The sequence below is a fragment of the Mauremys mutica genome, chromosome 11, assembly GCF_020497125.1.
Source record: "Mauremys mutica isolate MM-2020 ecotype Southern chromosome 11, ASM2049712v1, whole genome shotgun sequence".
NCBI classification, from domain to species: Eukaryota; Metazoa; Chordata; order Testudines; family Geoemydidae; genus Mauremys; species Mauremys mutica.
Window position 1 is genome coordinate 62,716,625 of NC_059082.1, and position 19,746 is coordinate 62,736,370.

The following is a 19,746-nucleotide window of genomic DNA, read 5'->3' on the forward strand; positions in this document are numbered from 1 at the left end:
ATCTGATTATAGTCCCTTTAACTCATCCTATCGGTCTGATGCAGGGATCGGCAACCTTTGGCACATTTACCCTGGCAGGCCGGGCTGGTTTGTTTACTTGTCGCATCTTCAGGTTCAGCCAATCGCAGATCCCAGTGGCTGCGGTTCGTTGTCCCAGACCAATGGGGGCTGCAGGAAGTGGTGCAGGCCATGGGATGTGCTGATTGATAAGAGTCACCTGGGGTTTCAAACATAGCCATATATTGTGAAAGTCCTTGAGGACAGTTGGGTATACCTCCTCTATAAACAGGGGCAGGCATCATTCCCATCCCATCAAAGTTGATTGATGCTTCCTCCTTCTACATAATCTCTAAGATTATTAGGACTGAAACCAGGTACTCTGCTATCATCCAGGTTCTTATGTAGGCCAAACAACTGGAAAAGAAAGCAGACAAGCTGCAACATCAGGATTCCACAAAAGACATTTAAGATAGGTTATCATTATTCTGATGATACTACAACCTAACCCACCACTTTAGCCCCTCCAGAAGCTTCACATGTGTGTTAAGCAGGAGTGACAAAAGTATGACCCAGTGAAACCGCACAGAGAAAGTTCTCAGGGCAGATGAGCAGTCACCCAACACCACTCTGGAGGTCCCTCAAAGGAAAAAGAATACAAAAAGGGTGACTCCATTTATCAATGCCCAAATACACAGCCAATTTATTAAACTTCAGGCTGATTCTTCTGTATCTGTTAACTTTGAACTCATCTTTGTCCATCTCAAGGAGGTCAGACAATAAGGCCAGCACAATTTTTAAAGCATTTAAAGCATATGGAGACCTAAACCTAAGACTGAAATGGAATGAGAAGATTTGATGATTCCAGATATTGCCAAACATTCATCACGACAGCCATCTCATCAACCTTGCCAAAAAAGTTCAGGGTAAAGACCTGGAAACAGTAAGCCAGACTGTCAAAATCATGAGATTTCCTGAGCAAAGGCCAAGGGTGGGATTTCCCAAAGTGTCTGTGTCACACTGGAGCACAGGTCTCATTGAAAATAAATAAGCCTGGTGCTCCTATGTCACTTAGACACTTTGGAAAATCCCACCATAAATGAATATTTAGACACTGACATCCACTTTGCCTAAGGGAAGCACTAACAATGGATCAATTCGTCTTGGCTAGATTTGACCATTTCTTATCACATTTAAGTGAAATTAGCATTTGTGAAAGATACCAGATTCACATCCCTGGAGACTGAAGTCACGTATTTACCCATAGAAGACACACAGTCTGAGCAATGGGGCTCACAGTACTTTGTTCCCGATGAAAGTGTCAGAACTGGCTTCTCAGGAAAGCTCTAAGTTGATTATTGCACAATAGGTTGATCTGTTACTCAATGTGGTGTTCTTTCAAGGTGGAACTCACCTCACTGTTAAAAGAGGTGGTTTCTGACACTTCAGTGTTTCAATCTTTTTTAATATTTCATCCCCAACTGGCCAAACATTACACCCAAAGCATTGAGAGAAGCACTTCAAAAGGGAATAGAATAAAAATAAACCTGTTGGGTGCTACCTATGAGGAACGTTTGAAGGGCACCAGCCCAGGAAAGTGATTTATAGAAAAAAATATTTTAGCTCTTTACAGTCAGACAACAGGAGACAGAGCACTAGCCTAAATTCAAGTTAGTGCAGAAACAGACACACTACAACCTACCTACATTTCAGGTTGATCGTTTCATCATCCCTCACTGGCCTCAGGGTCCCCCCATTGCCAGGATTCAGATCTCAGGCTCCAGTCTGAACAGAAGCATTTACACTGCAATTTTTAGCCCCATAGCACAAGCCTGAGTCAGCTGATGCAGGGTCTGAGACCCTTTTTTGGGGGGTGGGGAGGGGCAGCCACTGTGCAGACATATTGATAATGAACTGCTTCCACTGTGCCAGGGTCAGAAAAGGAGGTGAGCAATAGCCATTTTTACTGCTGCTGAGAGCACAAATGCTGGTAAGAGACTGAGCTATTACAATCTGCAGGCCAGGCTACCTTGGACTGTAATACTACCCAATCCCCGATGTTGTACCTGGCCAGTGCCTGGATGGGAGACCAACAAAAGCAAAGTGTTGCAGGAAGGGTTGGTTCAATAGTCGGTGCTCTTCTGTCAAGTCTCACAGAATCTCATCCGATTCCCCACGTTGTGTTTAAGGTCACTCTGCTCCAGGATGTGCCATCTTTCAGATGAAATTCAAGGTCATGAATGCCTGAGAGATTGCTATGGACCCTATCACACTTTTCACAAGAGGTGAACTCTTAGCCTCAGAGTCAATCTGCTTTCCTACATTTACCCCAAATTTTCAGTTACATAAGGTCACTCTTTATGAACTGAACTTTTGTGTAAACATGCACTAGGGAACTTTCAATGTGTACCAGCAGGGTCTACACGGGCCAGTTAGTACACAACACATTTGTGTGCTATAGAATTCACACCTCACTGATGTGCATTACTGTACCATGAAGACAAGGCCTCAGTCTTTTAATTTGGCAGCCATTGAAAGTATCTCTGAGCTGGATCCTGGTCCTATTGAAGTTAGTAGGAGTTTTGTCATTGATTTTTGATAGTAACAGGAATGGGTTCATTGTATGTAACTGTATTGGATCTTCTGATATTTGTGACATAATATATATTTTTATGTGAATGAATGTCCAGATGCCACTGGAAGGGACACCATATAATGCCTTTAATAAATAAGTTCAGGAGGCTAATGTATGATTTTTGCTTTCGTGATTAGAATAGCTGAGACAATGGCGTACTTCATTCCAGAGGAAGGTGAAAGCATCTCATCTCTCTCCACAGCAAGCCTTGTGGAAATGGTGCTTGCTAGCCTCAAACTATGAATTTCAAAACTTCTGTCTTTAAGAGTCTTCTTATTGTAATTACGAGAGAAATTTGCTTTCAGCTGTAGTTCAGAAAAGCAATACGGACATCTAGTGGGCAGTTGAGTTAATGACAGATTAGGCTTCTCATCCTTGCCAAAAGAATACACAGGGCCATGAATCCATGACAAGAACCATAATGTAATTCCAGTTCTGCCTTATAATGAAATGTGAGTATGAGCGATGAATGACAGGTCACAGTGAGGAAGATGGTTACAGTCTAATCCAACAATTTGCAGTTCTGTTTGGTTTCCAGTTGCCCTAAAACGGACATTTGGAAATTCCTATTGCCTTCTTGCCAACATTAATTTTAACAGCCTGAGCTGTTTTAAAGAGTAGCACTGATCCCACATGGCTCAAGAAGAAAACTGAATCTCAGAATAATACTCAGAGCATAATATGAATAGGAATTCTGAAACTCATGTAACATCTAACTCCAAAATAAATCATTGGCCTGGGAAGAACTAGTTTAGCAGGCAACGGGTGAAAGTTATTACTAAACCAAGCTATATCATTGCTAAACTAAATGTGAGCACTAATAGAATTCAATGATGATTAGGAAATAGACTACATGTTCAAAGAGATGATGAGTCCTTGGGATCCCTTGCTATCTGAACTTCAGCCACTAATTTCCTGGCCTCATCTTTCCGCCAACAAATTGATAAACTCAATTAATGTCTCAGGTGCCATCATCTGGGACCATCATTTTTTATCTATGGTCTCCCTCACTAGCTAGCATTGCAATTCCAAAAGAACAGCAGGCAATGCACAGAAAGCAAGAGAGGGTAGAGGCTCAAAGAAATATGGATTGCATCAAAATCTTTTTTCTTGGAAAAGAAAGAATTTCTAGATTTCAAAGTTGATCACATCTTGCAGGAAACATGATGTTTGCCAATATTTCAGTTTCCTCCAACTAATATGAATCAGCCACTTTAATAATCAAGGAAGACAGCCTGTTTTGGCTTGGCATTCACCCAGTACTGAAGCTTATAAAACTTGGATCCACTCCCACTTTCTATCTTTGTTTCTTCATTTCGCTGAATCCATGAATTATTGAGCTTCCTTAACATGGTTTTATGTGAGACTTTTGTAATTCTGGAAAAACTTATCAACAGGTACACCAGAAATATATATTATCAGAGATAAGCAATTAAAGAAACAATTAAAAAGTAAGCTAATGAAACTCAGGGAACTGTATATGGCATACTATATAGACTGCACAGGATATCATGAAAAACTCCAATGACCTGACTTGTTTACTTTTAATTACTCTTCCCTTTTGTATTTAACTTGATCTGTTTTAAGATCTGATGCATTTTTAGACTGTAGCTCTTAACTACACACAACTGTATACCTTTTTTTTAATTATTTATTTTTAAGGTCTTACAATATGGACCTCTCTCTTTTCTGTCTAATTCCAAATTCTTCCAAGTGGTAAACAAGAAGTGTTCCCCTGGGTACATCTCATCTGTGATATCCTGGTTCTGAGGGAGTTGTAGAATTCCAGGCCTGGGGCCAGCACAGGATGAATCCATTTGGGGAACAATGTGCTCAGTGGCTGTGAAAAAGGAGTGGCATGCCAACTATCTACGCCTCCTGCCAGCTGCTCCTTAAAGTGTAAGTTGCATCAACTCTGGAGAAGTCATGTACGAAATCAGCAGCAAAGCACAGGACAGGATAAAAAGGCTGAGGGGAACTGGACAAAACTTGAAAAGGATGGTTCAGCATTCTAGCCTGCAATTTTGGTCATTACAAGCTAGCAATAGTGCAGCATAACTCAGACTCGAACTTTAAGGCCAAAAGGAACCATCATGATCATCTAGTCTAACCTCCTGCACATTACAGGCCACAGAACCTCACCCATCCACTCCTGTAATAGACCCCAACCTCTGGCTGAGTTACTGAAGTCCTCAAATCATGGTTTAAAGACTTCAAGTTACAGAAAATCCACCTTTTACACTACTTTAAACCTGCAAATGACTTATACCCCATGCTGCCGAGGAAGGTGAAAAAAACCCAGAGTCTCTGCCAATCTGACCCATGCAAAATTCCTTCCCAACCCCAAATCAGTTAGACCCTGAGCATGTGGGCAAGACCCAGCAGCCAGATACCTGGGAAAGAATTTTCTGTAGTAACTCAGAGCTCTCCCCATCTAGTGTGCCATCACTGGCCATGGAAATATTTGCTGCTACCAACAGTCACCAACTTTGGAAATTCAACAGGTTGTAGTTAGCCAGCATTATTATTCATAATTCATGCTTTGCAAAAAATAGTGAATTTTTTACATTAACTTTTTTGCCATTTGGGGTAACTTTTCATCTCCAAACATAGCTTTTCTGTGAAATCTGATCAAATATCTTTTTTCACATACCAAAAAGCAAGAATGTGCCAGTTTTTAAATGTTGCATTTCAATGTCAGCTTCAAGTGCATTTGTGCCAAATTCTGGGGAAAAGAGGCACATAGTTAAGTTGCAAAAAGTGGCAATTCCTCCATAAAATGGGCCTACTTTTAAATTCCTAAAGAACCTTTTGTTGTGACTCTTTCATACTCTCTGTTATCTACATTGGCCTAATTTGGCACAGAAAAGTGTTGTTTACATTTTGAGTAATTATAAAAACACATTACCTCTAGTAGTTGGCCAGCACCCATGATATGCCACTATCCAGTGTCTCTTAGCTGGATGAGTGTCATCACATGAAACTCCTGTTGGGCTGGTGGAATTGAGAAGAGTTCCACCAGTTCAGTTCCAGCTGATTAACACCACTCTTCAGAAAGCATTGGGGGCAACTGGAGTGCGTGCATTTGTTATGTAAAGCCTCCACTCTAATGTGATTGTAAGATCTGTAACTTGTATTAAGTTCTGCAACCTTTTTGCAGACTTTGTAAATTCAGTGATTGTTAGCATAGCCTTTAAAGTTTTGTAACCTTTGCAAGCTCTGTAACCTTTTCAAGTTACCACTTGTATGAACTTCCAAGCTTTGTAATATCCCATCTCTCGGAGAGATTGTGAACAAGGGAGTGTGAACAAGGGAGTGTATGTGGGACTGGGCAGAGAGGAACTGCAAGGAGAGAGGAGCCCGGAGCCAGGTGTGTCTGATATAATCTGCCCTGAGAAGGCAATCATGAAGTGCTGTAAAGAGGAGAAGAACCTGGTATGCATGAAAGGAACTGATCTGGGAATGCTTCTCGGTGACAAACACAGAAAGGAAACTCAGTGTACGTGACAGCAGCCGCCCAGTTTCAAAATAAGAGGAAGAAGGCATGAACACAAGCCCCTGCTTCTTGACCTACTCAGCAGCCTGGATTTGTGACCGCAGGCAGACACACCAGATCTACCACTCTTCAGGTTCTTGGCCTCCATGCTGTCTCTGGTAAACTCTCCGCCTGTGTAAGTGTGTGGGTGCATGAGGGTATGAATGCAGTGAATGTGTGTGTGTATGAATAAGTTCCATCTCTTTTCTATCTTACCTAACAGCAGCATTGTAATAAAACTAATACAAGTGTGACCCTGGGTTGGTTTTTAGGGGCACAGAGGTACCAGCATTAATCAAAGATGCTAATATAGCTTGCAGTGTTTAAAATAGGCTCTTTAGTAGTGAGCTATACTTGCCACACAATCAGATTGGCAACCATGGCATAGTAATTAACCAATCAGGAGCCATCATACATGCAAAAACAAACTAGAGAAAGTTAAGAACTATTTGATCATCTAATCCATCCCCTGTCATCAGGGAATGGTTCACTGCAGTGTATTTCTCAGGCATTTGTTCAGTTTAGATATAAATTTTTTCAGATCACCTAGGGTACCCTGGCAGTGGGTTGTTTAACATTAAGTTGGTAGGACTGGCAGTCTGGCACTCATCTGAGGGCCTTCATCTATGCAACTAGCACTTTCTGAAGATCTGCCAGAGACCAGATTTAATTATCTTCAGTCACACCTTAAGGCTCACATCCTCAAAAGTGCTTTTCATTAATGAACCATCACTGCAGAAGAATAGTAGTTCCACTTGCTGTTTGGATTCCTTTTTTAAAAAATCCATTATAAGACATGGTGATGAATGCTGCCTTACAAAAATAATGGGATACTATATCACAGGTGACAGGAAAGAATTTACGTAAGCAACTATCATTCAAAAGGGCTAATTGTAGCCATCAAAAATGGCAACTTGTTCAGGCATTGGATTTGCCAAAAAATAAGATACTAAACAGAAGGTATCGAGTATGCTGTCCATCTATGTAATTGTAAATATAGATTGCAGTTACTGAATCTTAAACTATAGTCTGGTACCAAACACAGAGGGTAAAATTAATTCCTTGTATAATCAATGGAAATGAAATGGGTCCAATTCAACTGTCAAGGGAACCTCAGAAATGAAGAAAGAAGCATTAGCAAGAAATTCTAGGATTTATCAGGAGAAAAAGGAGTGAATTATTTCTTGTATTGACTGAAAATAAAAGTATACCCAAATATGCTTTTATCTTTCCATATTGATTTAGGACTGCACAGCAAGTGTGCTACTAGCGACAAAATATTTTGCTCCAGACAATCCGTTAAGTAATGAAACATTCTCAATCATGTAATAAATTGTGTTATGTTTATTTATCCCAATTTTTGACAGAACTTAATGAAATAAGCAAATCCTCAAGTAAACTGGCTGTCAAGAGATCTGTTGCCGCATACAAGGATTACACACATTTGTTAGATTATTCATCAAACCATTGTGTCCATGTAAAATTAGGATTGACTCAAATTCAAACAGAAAAAAAAAGGAACTAATCTGGCATTGCTGGAAGCTGGAATCAAAGTACTGAACCAAATGAATTAATAACAGGGCTTGTTATATAAAAAGCCTTTCCCACGTAAGGATTGCATTGCTTTCACAGACAGGATGCAGGTTGGCAACATCGATTCGTCAGAGTGAAATCAGGGAATGAAGGTGGAGAGAGGATCCTACTGAAGACTAAGTTCCACTTAATTTTAAATTTCCAAATAAATTGTTAGGTTGGTTTGTCTTTGTAAGCCACACTGTACAAACTAAATTATTCAAAGCAGGAAAATAGACATATATTTGTCAATGTTTTGTTGGTTTGTTTACTGAATAAGGCCTCAAAGTTCATTCAGAATGACTCCATTTCATCATGAATGTGCCTGTAGAGGAGCAGACTCAACCCTGCGGCGCCTCCTGCTGGTGACTTCTGGGAATTAGCTCTTCCAGCTCTGCAGGCCGGTGATCCGCCTGTCCTCTGGCCCCGTGTACCTCCCTGGACCTGGTGCCCTTTTATCTGGGGTGCTGCCCCCTGGCAGTAACCCCTCAGTCTTAGGGTCTCCCCTACCCAGGGAACCCCCACCCACTATCCCCACCTTGCCTCAGTATCAGGCTACTGCCAGTCATCATCTAGCCCCATGCCCTGGGGCAGATTGCAGTATCAGCCTACTCATCACTGGCAAGGTTGGGTTTGGACCTGCTGCCTTGGCCTACCCCTGGGCTGCCCTCTGCAACTCCCAGTATCTGTTGGCCTTATGCTAGGCCGCAGCCTGGGGCTTTCCAGGCTGGAGCTCCCCAGCTGCTCTGCCCTTCCCCAGCCCTGCTTCACTCAGGTACCCTGTCTCTAGCTCCCTGCAGCCAGGCCCTTCTCCCTCTACAGTCAGAGGGAGACTTCCTGGGCTTCTGGCTCACAGCCTCTTATAGGGGCCAGCTGGGCCTGATTGGGGCACGGCCACAGCTGAGCCTACTTTCCCCAATCAGCCCAGGCTTCTTGCCCCAGCCACAGCCCTCTCCTGGGCTGTTTTAAGTCCTTCAGGGCAGGAGCAGGGGACCACCCTGCAACAGTGCCTAATCTTACTATTGACTTCAACTGGACTACTTACAGGAATAAGGGCTACTTGTATGACCAGGGTTTGAGGAAGAGCTCTGTGTGGCTCGAAGGCTTGTCTCTCTTACCACCAGAAGTTGGCCTACTAAAAGATATTACCTCACGTGCCTCATCTCCCTCAGGGTTTGTAGGATCAGGTACTGTATTCCTAAGCACTGCTTTTCTCCAGAACAATTCCCTCCGCACCGCCTGAGTTCTGCATTGAAGCTGGATGAAGTAGAATACAAGAATGACCACTCGTACTAGGCTTTGCACCAGCCCCCACCTAAGCTAGTGATGGGGCATGAGGACATGACAGGGTCAGGGCACAGAATCTGCATTTATATTGTGCAAGGAGTAAACAGAGGCTGTGCACACTGCTCCAGACCCACACTTTGGCCACAGATTGGGATCAGAGGGAGATTCACTACCTACCCAGCATAACCACGTAGTCACTGTAGCTGTAAGTAGTTTCATGCATTTCACCTGCACTTAGTGTATCTATAGATGCACCTCCAAACCTCTTTGCTATTCAAGAGTGAGGGCAAAGAACAGCAATTATGCCATGCTCATCAAGGTACACATCAGAGCTGGTTGAAAAATGAGTAATATTTTGCAAAAATTTGTCCCTGATTTTTGTTCCAAAACTTTATACATTTTTACTCTATTGGAAACACTCTAATGACATATATATTTAAAAAAAAAAAAAGCACATACACTTTTTCTATTTCATGGGAGGGCAGAATTTCTTATGGTGATCAGCAGGGTTTTTTGGGAGAGGGAGTTTTTGTTCAGACATCATGTTAATTCACTGCATTGTTATGTTATGACCATATTGTGTGGAATGGTATATCTGCCTTGGGAGATTATGAGTGTAATGCAAGTGAGGGGGGGAGCATGCCAACAGATTGGCCATTCTGTTTTTCTCAACTGCAGATTGTTACCTATGCTCCTAAATTTAATGCTACTCAAGGTAAACCTCTAGACCTGAAGCTATATATTAACTTGAAAAATATGTATGTTTAAACTAGTCATTCTGAATTTTCCTTTAAATCTTTTCTGTAATGGTGAGGTACTCTAGGGGAAAGCCAATTTCTTCCCACATGTATTAAAAATGGACATTGGTCTGCTTATCCTGATAAATTCAAGCAAACCAGCATTTTTCCTGTGTCTGAAAAAGCCAATAACAGCATCTTAGAGTTGCAGTGAAGGGGGGAGACAGACTGTGTGTGCTCTAGAGAGATAAAATGCCTTCAGCCAGTGCATTGCCCACAGGAGTCAAGGGGTGAAAAATTGAGAGTTTTTGCTTTGTAATAGATTTCACTTCAAAACAGATTTTCTTTTTAAACAATCCAGAGCTTAAAGTCATCATCTAGATGCAAAAAGTAGTGTGTAAAATGTTACCTGTCTCCATTTACGAACAAACTAGGTATAATGACGTGGGTTTAGGATACAGTGCTAGGTTTCAAGCTGAATTTGACAGTGATGATAAAAGTGAGGGTCTAAAAGCCTCTTTTTTTCTTGCTTCTTTCCTGAGCTTTTTTTCATTTAGCATCAGGTATTACCTCTTGTAGGGGTTTTTTCAAGATAAAGTACTCTCCACTGAGTTCTCAGCTTCAGCGTTTGCAAGCTGTATCGTGTGGCATGAGTTAGTGGCCCTTAAGCCCTTCAGCTATTTACAATAATTTTAGCCTTTCCCCCAAGAATGTTCATTAATACTCCTTGTTTAAATCCGTTCTTTAATATTGGCTTCATTTAATTTTTAGTTTAAAATAGAACAAGGCAGCATGAGCTGCATCCTGAAAGCCCTGAGTGCTAATCCCAGCTCAGCCACTGATTTGCTGTGTAGCCTTCGGCAAGGCACTTAAATGGGTAACCTCCATTTTACTGATGGGAAAAGCGAAGCACATTCAACTTCTCTGCTGCACCATGGTGCTAAGAGGGTTAATGTTTCCAAAGCACTATGGAAGTGCTAAGCATTTGATTCTGGCATTATATAGTAAATATTAATTGAGTACTCCAGAAGAATTATGTTTTTAATACAAAAAGGACTAATTACAGTAACTACGTCAAGCAATTTCTTATTATTGTGACATGTCTTCTATAAATGGTAAATAGCACCCTCCCCACTCCCATTATATTCTGAAGTTTGGAAGAGAATGAATTGTCCTCCATACAGGAAAACTTATGCTCATGTTATAGGTAGACATGACTGCTTCAAACAGGAAAGTGTCTTTATTCACCCTAATATATTACAGCTCCTTCCCCAGTAATTTGCAGGTGCATTATGCATTACATACTGTAGGAGCTCATGTTACAGCCTAATTGCATTGTGGAGACACACGTTCCCCTTGTAGTTATACAGATTTAATGGCAGCACATGATCACACAGTGGAGGAATGCTGAATAGCTAGTTCAGCTCCAAAACAGTGAGTGACTGAACAGGGAAAAATGTTTCAAAACGGATCCAAGCTTTAATGCAGACTCCCACCTTGAACAGTGGTTTTTGAATACAAGATCTTCTAAAAGTGAAAGGGTCTAACTGTGAAGGATATTCAAGACTGCAACATTCATGGAGTTTGAGGTTCAGAGTTAATGCTGAATTTATCTTTTCAGCTTAAGCTCTAATATTAAAGTGTGTAATTTAGTGAGAACAGTGTCAGTAGTTTTGGCGGGATTTTTTTAAAATGTTGACATATACTTAATATAAGAAGAAATCAAGAGCAATAAAAACTTGGTATAGAGATTATAGTGAATTTGGCATTGATTCAGATTTGTTCTGTCTTAGAATAAATGATTTTGGAAATATATTGCCAGTAGCTATGTTGCAACAGTTTGTCACCACATAGTTTTCTATGTGTTCCTCCTTTCCCTCCTCTTCCCTCCCCCTCCACCCCATGAAGGGAGAATTCATAGATTTTTCTGCAGCAATTCTGGTGATTTTCCACAGTTCTTTCAGAGGCTCAGGGTGGGATGGAGGAAGCCTACCACTTAGTGCAACTCCTCACCAGGGCCACACGAATTATGGAATGTGGATATGAAGCAAAAAAAAAAAAAGCAGCTCTACATGATACAGTATTTGCCATTTAGCAGAAACTGCCGGCGATGAGATCTACATATACAGCAGCAGCAGCAAAGTGGAGCCATTTTGAAAGGAAAATTAGCTATTCCTGGATGCCATAATTTTACATACCAATTCTTAATATAAATACACATGCCTATTCTGCACATACATACCCCACAGTATGCTTTCATATAGTAGCTTTTTATAACTCAATCTCCTTTTCTCAACCCCACTTCCCCATCCCCCCTCCCAAATTTAATTACATTCTCTATCTCAAGCAGCACAGATTCTGCAAACAAAGTTAAAACCAGTTGACCATTAAAATAGCATTGAAAAGTCATGATAATTCAGTCAGTCTCCTGCAACACAGTTTTATAAACACACTGCTATAGATGTTTTAGAAGTGAATTCTAACATGTTTCTGTGGTGGCCACCCATTGAGGCCTTAGAAGACCTTGAAAAGCACATTTCCCTACTTCTGATAACTTTGCTCATTGACAATGGTCAGCCCTTTCACGTTTAGGAGACTGGAGTTTTAAATACCTTTAAGAGTTCTTCTGCTTTCTACCACAAAAGGACAAATATACACTTTTTTTGTTTTAAACAAGTCAGTGTTGCCATCAATCCCATCTGTCTTGCTCTAAATTTAGGTAATAACTATTCACTACACTGTTTAGAATGTAGTGAGATAGCTCAGTGGTTTGAGCATTGGCCTGCTAAACCCAGAGTTGTGAGTTCAATCCATGAGGGGGATCATTTGGGGATTGGTCCTGCTTTGAGCAGGGGGTTGGACTAGATGATCTCCTGAAGTCTCTTCCAACCCTAATAATCTATGATTCTATATCCAGCATGCAGGCACTATGAATCTACTACTTTGGGTCAGGATACTGTAGAGTTAGGTTTCTGTTCTTTGCTGAACTGTTCACCCAGTGCTATATTAAGTTGAAATGAGTGACTTTGCATTACTGGACTGGCGTATGTTTTCTGATCCACAGCCAAAACAACGCAAAGCTCTGGGCTACAGATGCTGTAGCAAGCGACTAAAGTGAATAAAAGTGGACATAAAGAAAAGCTGTTTTCCACATCTGGAGGTTTACACATGCATCCTGTGTGACATTGCACTCTATATGTTTTATGGAAATATGCTTATGAGTGTGAATATGATGTAACTGGAATATGCTTTATGCAAAAGGTCTTTTGTAAGGTATCATAACAAAGGTTATAACCTACTGAATATATTCCTCCTATTTGTATCCATGTATCATTCTTGTATCTGAAGCTAGAAATATGAAGTATAACTCAGAGGTCCTATTGTAATTATGCAAAGTGTGGGCCATTAATGGTGGTTTAGAATTTTGATGGCTCCCATTGACTAGGACAATTGGTTGTAAATGGTTTATTTATCTGCATGCCTTCCTGCGTATGTGTGGGCCAACCCAGGAAGAATGGAGACTAGGGGTCTTACAGTGACATGTGACCATGTCACATGATACTGGAATCCATCTTAATACTTGTACTTTTCCATTGATGAGGCAGGGGTGGGGACAAGCACAGACAAAAGATTCCCACCTTGTGCCAAAGCTATAAAAGAGGGTGGAGCAGGACAAACGGGGCAGCGAGTCATGAGAAAATGCCTGCTTACCACCTGAGATGTCTGCTGGATATAACAAAGACTGAAAGGATTGGGCCCAGACTAGGAAGGAGTCTAGTCTGTGAAAGAAGCTTATTGGACCATCTCTGAGTGTGAGATATTACCAGTAATCGGTTTCTTAATGTATTAGGCTTAGACTTGCATGTTTTGTTTTATTTTGCATTGTGACTTACTTTGTTCTGTCTAGTATCAGAGGGGTAGCCACGTTAGTCTGGATCTGTAAAAGCGGCAAAGAATCCTGTGGCACCTTATAGACTAACAGACGTATTGCAGCATGAGCTTTTGTGAGTGAATACCCACTTCGTCGACGTTTGTTCTGTCTGTCTGTTATTACTTGAAACCACTTAAATCCTACTTTTTGTACTTAATAAAATCACTTTTGCATATTAATAAATCCAGAGTAAGTGATTAATACCTTGAGGAGCAAACAGCTGTGCATCTCTCTCTATCAGTGTTATAGAGGGCGGACAATTTATGAATTTACTCTGTATAAGCTTTATACAGAGTAAAAACAGATTTATTTGGGGTTTGGATCCCATTGGGAACTGGGTGCTAGAGACAGGTAACCTGCTGAGCTGTTTTCAGTTAGTCTGCAGCTTTGGGGGCATGGACCAGACCCTGGGTCTGTGTTGCAGTAGGCTAGCGTGTCTGGAAGTCCCAAGCTGGCAGGGAAAACAGGCTCAGAGGTAATTTCAGCACATCAGGTGACAGTCACAAGGGGACCTCTGTGACCGAACCCGTCACACCATTTGTCCTGATTAACGCAGAGAAAGAAGCATCCAAAAGACCTGAGTTCACACATTTTGAAATAGCATGTGGCCTGACTTGATGGTCAAGGAAGGGTTGAATTTGATTTGTAGCCCAGGACTTGTGTTTCCTGAGCTGAAAGTAATGTGGGAGGGGACACAGTTCCTAAATCGAGGAAGATGGTTTTGCTTATGTCAGACAAACATGGTTCCTGTGGCCAGATATGGAGCTGCAGTAAGGAATTTCAAGCACAGAATCATATGACATCTTCCCCATATTCTGAGAAATAGTCAAGTAAACATGCAGCATAACACTCTGAATGGAGAGTTTATTTTTAAAAAATCTAGCCCAACAGCAATCAAATAAATGTTTCCAAACACCGAGGAACAGAATCATTTAATTTTCCAGGAACACTGGGGCAAATTTGTCTCTGGTGCAACTCCATTGACATCAGAGGAATTCAACGCCATTTTGATTTCAGTGGAGTTGCATCAGGAATTAATTTGGCCCATTGTGTTTGCCAACAGTGAATAGACCTGACCAGGACTCTAAAAGGAAATAGTCTAATTACTAGGGTACTGGATAGGGAATCAGGATACCTGGGTATTAGTCCCAGCTTTTCCACTGACCTGCTGTGTGACCCCAGGCAAGCTGCTTCATCTCTGTGCCTATTTCACCTCCTTATATCTTGTCCATGCATTGATGAAGAAACAGATCATTAATAATTTTGGCATAATAAGGCTGATATCAAATTATATGACTGAGCTAATTTTAAAGTTTCCATAAAGGCATGCGGTTCTCTCCAGAATCTGCTTTAGAAAAGCCAAAATATCAAATGTAAATGTTAAGAAGCCAGCACTGCACTAGGTGTTTGAAGAAGTCCTTTTATGCATGCTTTAGGGACAAAGATTGTGATCAGTTACTACCTATTTCTAGTTAGATAGATAGAAGTCAATTTTCAGGAGTGTGCACAACAGATTAGAGCAGGGATCAAATTCTGTTATAGTTAAATGGAGTTGTGAACTGAATCCACTCATACCAGTGCTGGAAACAGAACACTTTATTGGCCACAGTGGGTGCATATATTCTAATATGAAAGTACTGTGATGCTGAGCAGCAGCCAAATTATAGGTCATACAGGCAATGCCCCTTTTACTGACTGAAATTCCATTAGATACCCCACACACAGTATTTCTGGAGATGGTGTGTGTGTGTGTCCTTTCTAAAGTTACTGTGTGTCAGGAATCATAACTCTGGAAAAGGAAAAGCAATCTGGTATACCAGCAGGTATAAAAAGGAGAGAGAGAGAAAGAAGAATTTGAGTGGTAGATAAATGTATTACTTGCATTACTTAATTCTATTTAAATATAAGAATGGATTGATTTCTCTCTCTCAAAACTATGTATTTCTATATATTACACCTATAAGTCACATTCATTATCAGCAAAAGAAAACAGTCACAATTCCTATACACGTATTGCTCCTCTTTCTTTTCACATTTTCAAAATACTGGAGAAATTAGGAGGACCAGAACCTGGCTCCTTTCTCTGTGAATTATTCAGACTCCATTTTTACTATTTTGCCTGGTTCTTTGGAAATTATTCAATTAATAGTTTATACAAAAACATTTCAGCCTCTAGAGTGCTTAAATTCTTTCCCATAAGCACAGCTTTGAATATTTTTTATTTGTGTTGTGTGATTGGCCACTTGAATCACATGATTTTCTTACCATTCCCTGACTGGACAATCCCCAAGCATACTTGTTGCATACTTGCTCAAATATATCTTGGTACTCATCACAGCATCATTCATTACACAACCATGTAAGTACAGGTATTGAAGAATACAATATCCAGTTACATATGCAGGGGAGAATTTAGAAAGGCAGGATGAAGTTAAGTGTGGTTATTAAAGGTTCTCTCACAAGTGGTCAGGACTTTGACTTACATTTACTCAAGCATCCCAATGCCCCTAAGACAAGATTAGAGAAATGTTTATTGAAACTAAACAAACTGTTCCCATTTGAAGAGTGACACAATATTGCAAGGATACTTCCATGTTAACATGGGTTAATGCTGATGACTTTTTTACATACGTTTCCAAGGTAAAATACTTACAAGCAGAGGTAGCAAAAAACTACAATAGTAACAGACTTCTGTTCCTGTCTGTTATTAGTTGCCCAGATAATCCTGGACTTGTATAATTTCCTGCATCACCATTTTAACACAGAGTAAAAAGATGTACAAAGTATTAACTAGTTTGAGTCCTCTAAGAATTAATGGGAGTCTCACTGACTCAGTAAAGGCCTGCATAGTATTTTGACAATTTTACCTCCACATTACATTTTTTGAGAAATGAGTAAAGACACAACGGATAATTAATTAACGTCCCACCAACCCACTATGCTGAAACCAAATTTCTGAAGGTACCAGATCCAAAGAGATGGTAGCTCTCTATTGCAAGGAACATGGCATCAGTTCCATGCATAGACTAGTACAAGAAACAACATACCACACCTTTCTGTAGGTTCCCCTGGAGATCTCTGACAAACAATAAATACAGCATATCTTTTATAAAGAGGCTGAAGGGATTAATAAAAAGTATTATTTTGCTACAAGGAAATATATTGGTACAAATCTGAAAAAAAAATCATCAAAACCATGTACAGTCTTGGAAAAAAGTAGAACGTCTTACTTGTGTAGTGTGTGAGATGGTTGTTCATTCTTCTCTAGTTGTCCATAGCAGCTGGTTTTTGCTTCTGGAATGAAGGAGTACTTTTCCAACATGGCTGATGCAGCTGTGCTGATAATCCCAAGAGCGTCCCGCACTCGAGCTTCTAAACTATAGTCCCATTCATCATAGGATGCTGAAATTAGCCCTGAAGGAAATTCCTTGGGAGTGATTTCTGTGTTGCCACTAACCAGGCTGGGGACTATCCAGAAGAAATCATAGCCTGTAAGGCCTAGGGAACGGGCTTCATCCAGAATGTAAACAGCTTCATCCTTGGAACAATAAAGCAGAATAACTGATGAATGAATTTTCTTCAACTGAATCTGGGTCTTGGCATCCCCAATGGCAGTATCAAGTATGATCACATTCTGCATGTCCCAGCCCACAAAACTGTTTTCCACTGTGGTCTTGACGAAACTTATGAAGTCCCGGTATCCAGGAAAGGTGCTGGTCACCAGGGAAAAAACATGCCAGTCATAATCTTGCATCACTTTCAGCATGACAATGGCTTCTTGCTGGATAGAAGCCCCAAACTGGAAGAATGTGGACATCACATCCTAGAATATGCAAAAGACAATGAAAGGTTACTATAATTGTACTGATGTGCAAAGAAGAGAGTGTGTCTGTGTCTTCTGTCCTCTTAAGGCCCATCCTTGTTACCTCTCTAACTTTCAGTGAGTGTGTGAAGTTCAAAAAAATCTATTTTACATATAACACAACCAGGCAGATTTTGCTGTTTTCTTGTAGTCAGCAACACCAACTGCCAGTAATTGCAATGACTGATTAAATCTTTAGGAAAAATGACATGAGCAGCTAGTTATCTACTAAGGAAATTTCTCAAAGCACTTGAAGGTAAAGGATGTAAGTCCAACTAGTTGTTACAGTGAACCATGTAGATTTCTACGCTATTTGAATGAATTAACTCCACCACATTGATGTAGATTTACCAAACCTTATTGTGAAACAGTGTAGTCCAGATGGATTATCTACATGGATCATGAAACAAAAGGGAAGCAGCTTTATTGCATATGTATGAAGCAACACTATACACACAGGCTTGATGTACAGAGGTGCGGAGCTACCACAAATCTAATTTATTTCAGTGGGCGCAGTCAGCAGCTCTAAAAATCAGACCCATTGTACTCACATACTCTGTGTTCGCTGCTCATCACATTACATTCAGGTCACTCTGCCCATCTCAAATTAGAATAGTATTACATCCAGTACTAAAATAATGACTACTGATTTATAATATTGATAACCTAGGAGTGTCTAGCAACATGTTCCAGTCCTTGGTGAGATTAGTTAAATGGAAGTAACTTTGAAGAATGGCCTTGCATTCTATAACTTGCATCTGTGTGTGTTGTCCTGGTGGACACAACAGCCTCCTTAATTTGCCATCAGACACTTTCCTTGAGTTTGCCTTGCTTAGGTTTATATTCTCAGTCACAACATTTGACACAGCCCATTCCATTCTCCTTATGTCTGCCTATTGTGTTTATGTCATCTAACAAAAATTCACTTTTGTCATCTAACAAAAGACATCCACTTATACCTCGATACTTGTGTGTACTTTATTATAAACTCTTTACAGGCTTCTAATATTTCATACATGGACAGGGCATTTTCTAAATTTCTATTTGGCTTTTATATTCTAAATTTACACAAATTAAGGTTACTAGATTATCAAAGCATATACCACCAGTTATATAATCCCCGGTGGTACAACAGGACATATTTATTTCATTTTCAGGACACTGATATTGTGCATAAACCATCATGTTAAAATATATATCGGCTATTCAAGGCTTCTAACGCTATCTTTAGAAAAGCGGTCAGTCATTCCTCTAATTCCTCTGATGACTTTATTATTAACACAAACATATAGTACAGTTCATCTCAAAGTGCTTTATGAATTCAGCTAAGAACTATTATCTCTATTTTACATATGGGGAAACTGAAGGAGATACTGAAACAGAGACATCTATGACCAAAATCACACAGCAAGTTGGTGTTAGAACCAGAACTGAAACTCAGGTCTCTTAATGCCCAGTTGTGTACTCCATCCACTGAACTATACCGGCTCCATGCAGAGAACCCTCTGCACAGGTGTTTGAGTCTTTTTGTTTGTAAAGGAGGCAAGCGGTGTTATTACTTTTAGAGCCTTAAGTACCCAACAGGAAGATTTTTTAGGGCTTAACTCCAATACAAATCCTACCATAGGGTCAAACTATGAAAAAAGCCAACTAGGGCAACAATGTGTGCATCACTGGTGCTAATTTAATCATCTGCCTTGGCAGGTATTGTCATGTCAAAAAGGGTATTGTGACTGCCAATGCTAGCCTTCCAATAGATGTGGGTAAAATCCAGTTTGATGAATTAAGGACACTATGAGGCATAGAGGGGAGAGAATTAAATATGGGATATTTTACTGGAGCAATTCCCCAGGGACTCCAATTATAAATCTAAAGAAGTCTTCCTTTCAGGGATACTCACAACTACGTACAAACCGAGCACACTGAAAATATGTTCAGAGTCAGCATTTCACATCACTACACCAAAAGGAATTAAACATCCAAAACCATTTCCATTAATCTCATTATACACTAATTCTCCAATACAAAGTAAATAACCAAGTGATTAACTATTTGGAGAAATATTACCAAACCAGTAGTTAAATCTAATGCACTTTCTTTCCTTTCTTGTTTTTCAGATTTCTAAACTGTGAATGATATTTTCTTTTAGCCATAGTGTGCTCAGATGCAGTGGCAAAAGGATGTATTATG

General features: G+C 40.3%; 1 protein-coding gene across 3 annotated transcripts in view; it reads right to left on the bottom strand.

Annotated features, from left to right (window-relative positions):
- The window catches only part of GRIN2A (glutamate ionotropic receptor NMDA type subunit 2A), a 264,715-nt gene that overhangs the window by 108,620 nt on the left and 136,349 nt on the right, over positions 1-19,746 (bottom strand). For all 3 annotated transcript variants that reach the window (XM_044978610.1, XM_044978609.1, XM_044978611.1), the window contains one exon: positions 16,925-17,517. In XM_044978610.1, the coding sequence (XP_044834545.1) occupies positions 16,925-17,517 (593 nt within the window). The remainder of the gene's footprint in view (positions 1-16,924; positions 17,518-19,746) is intronic.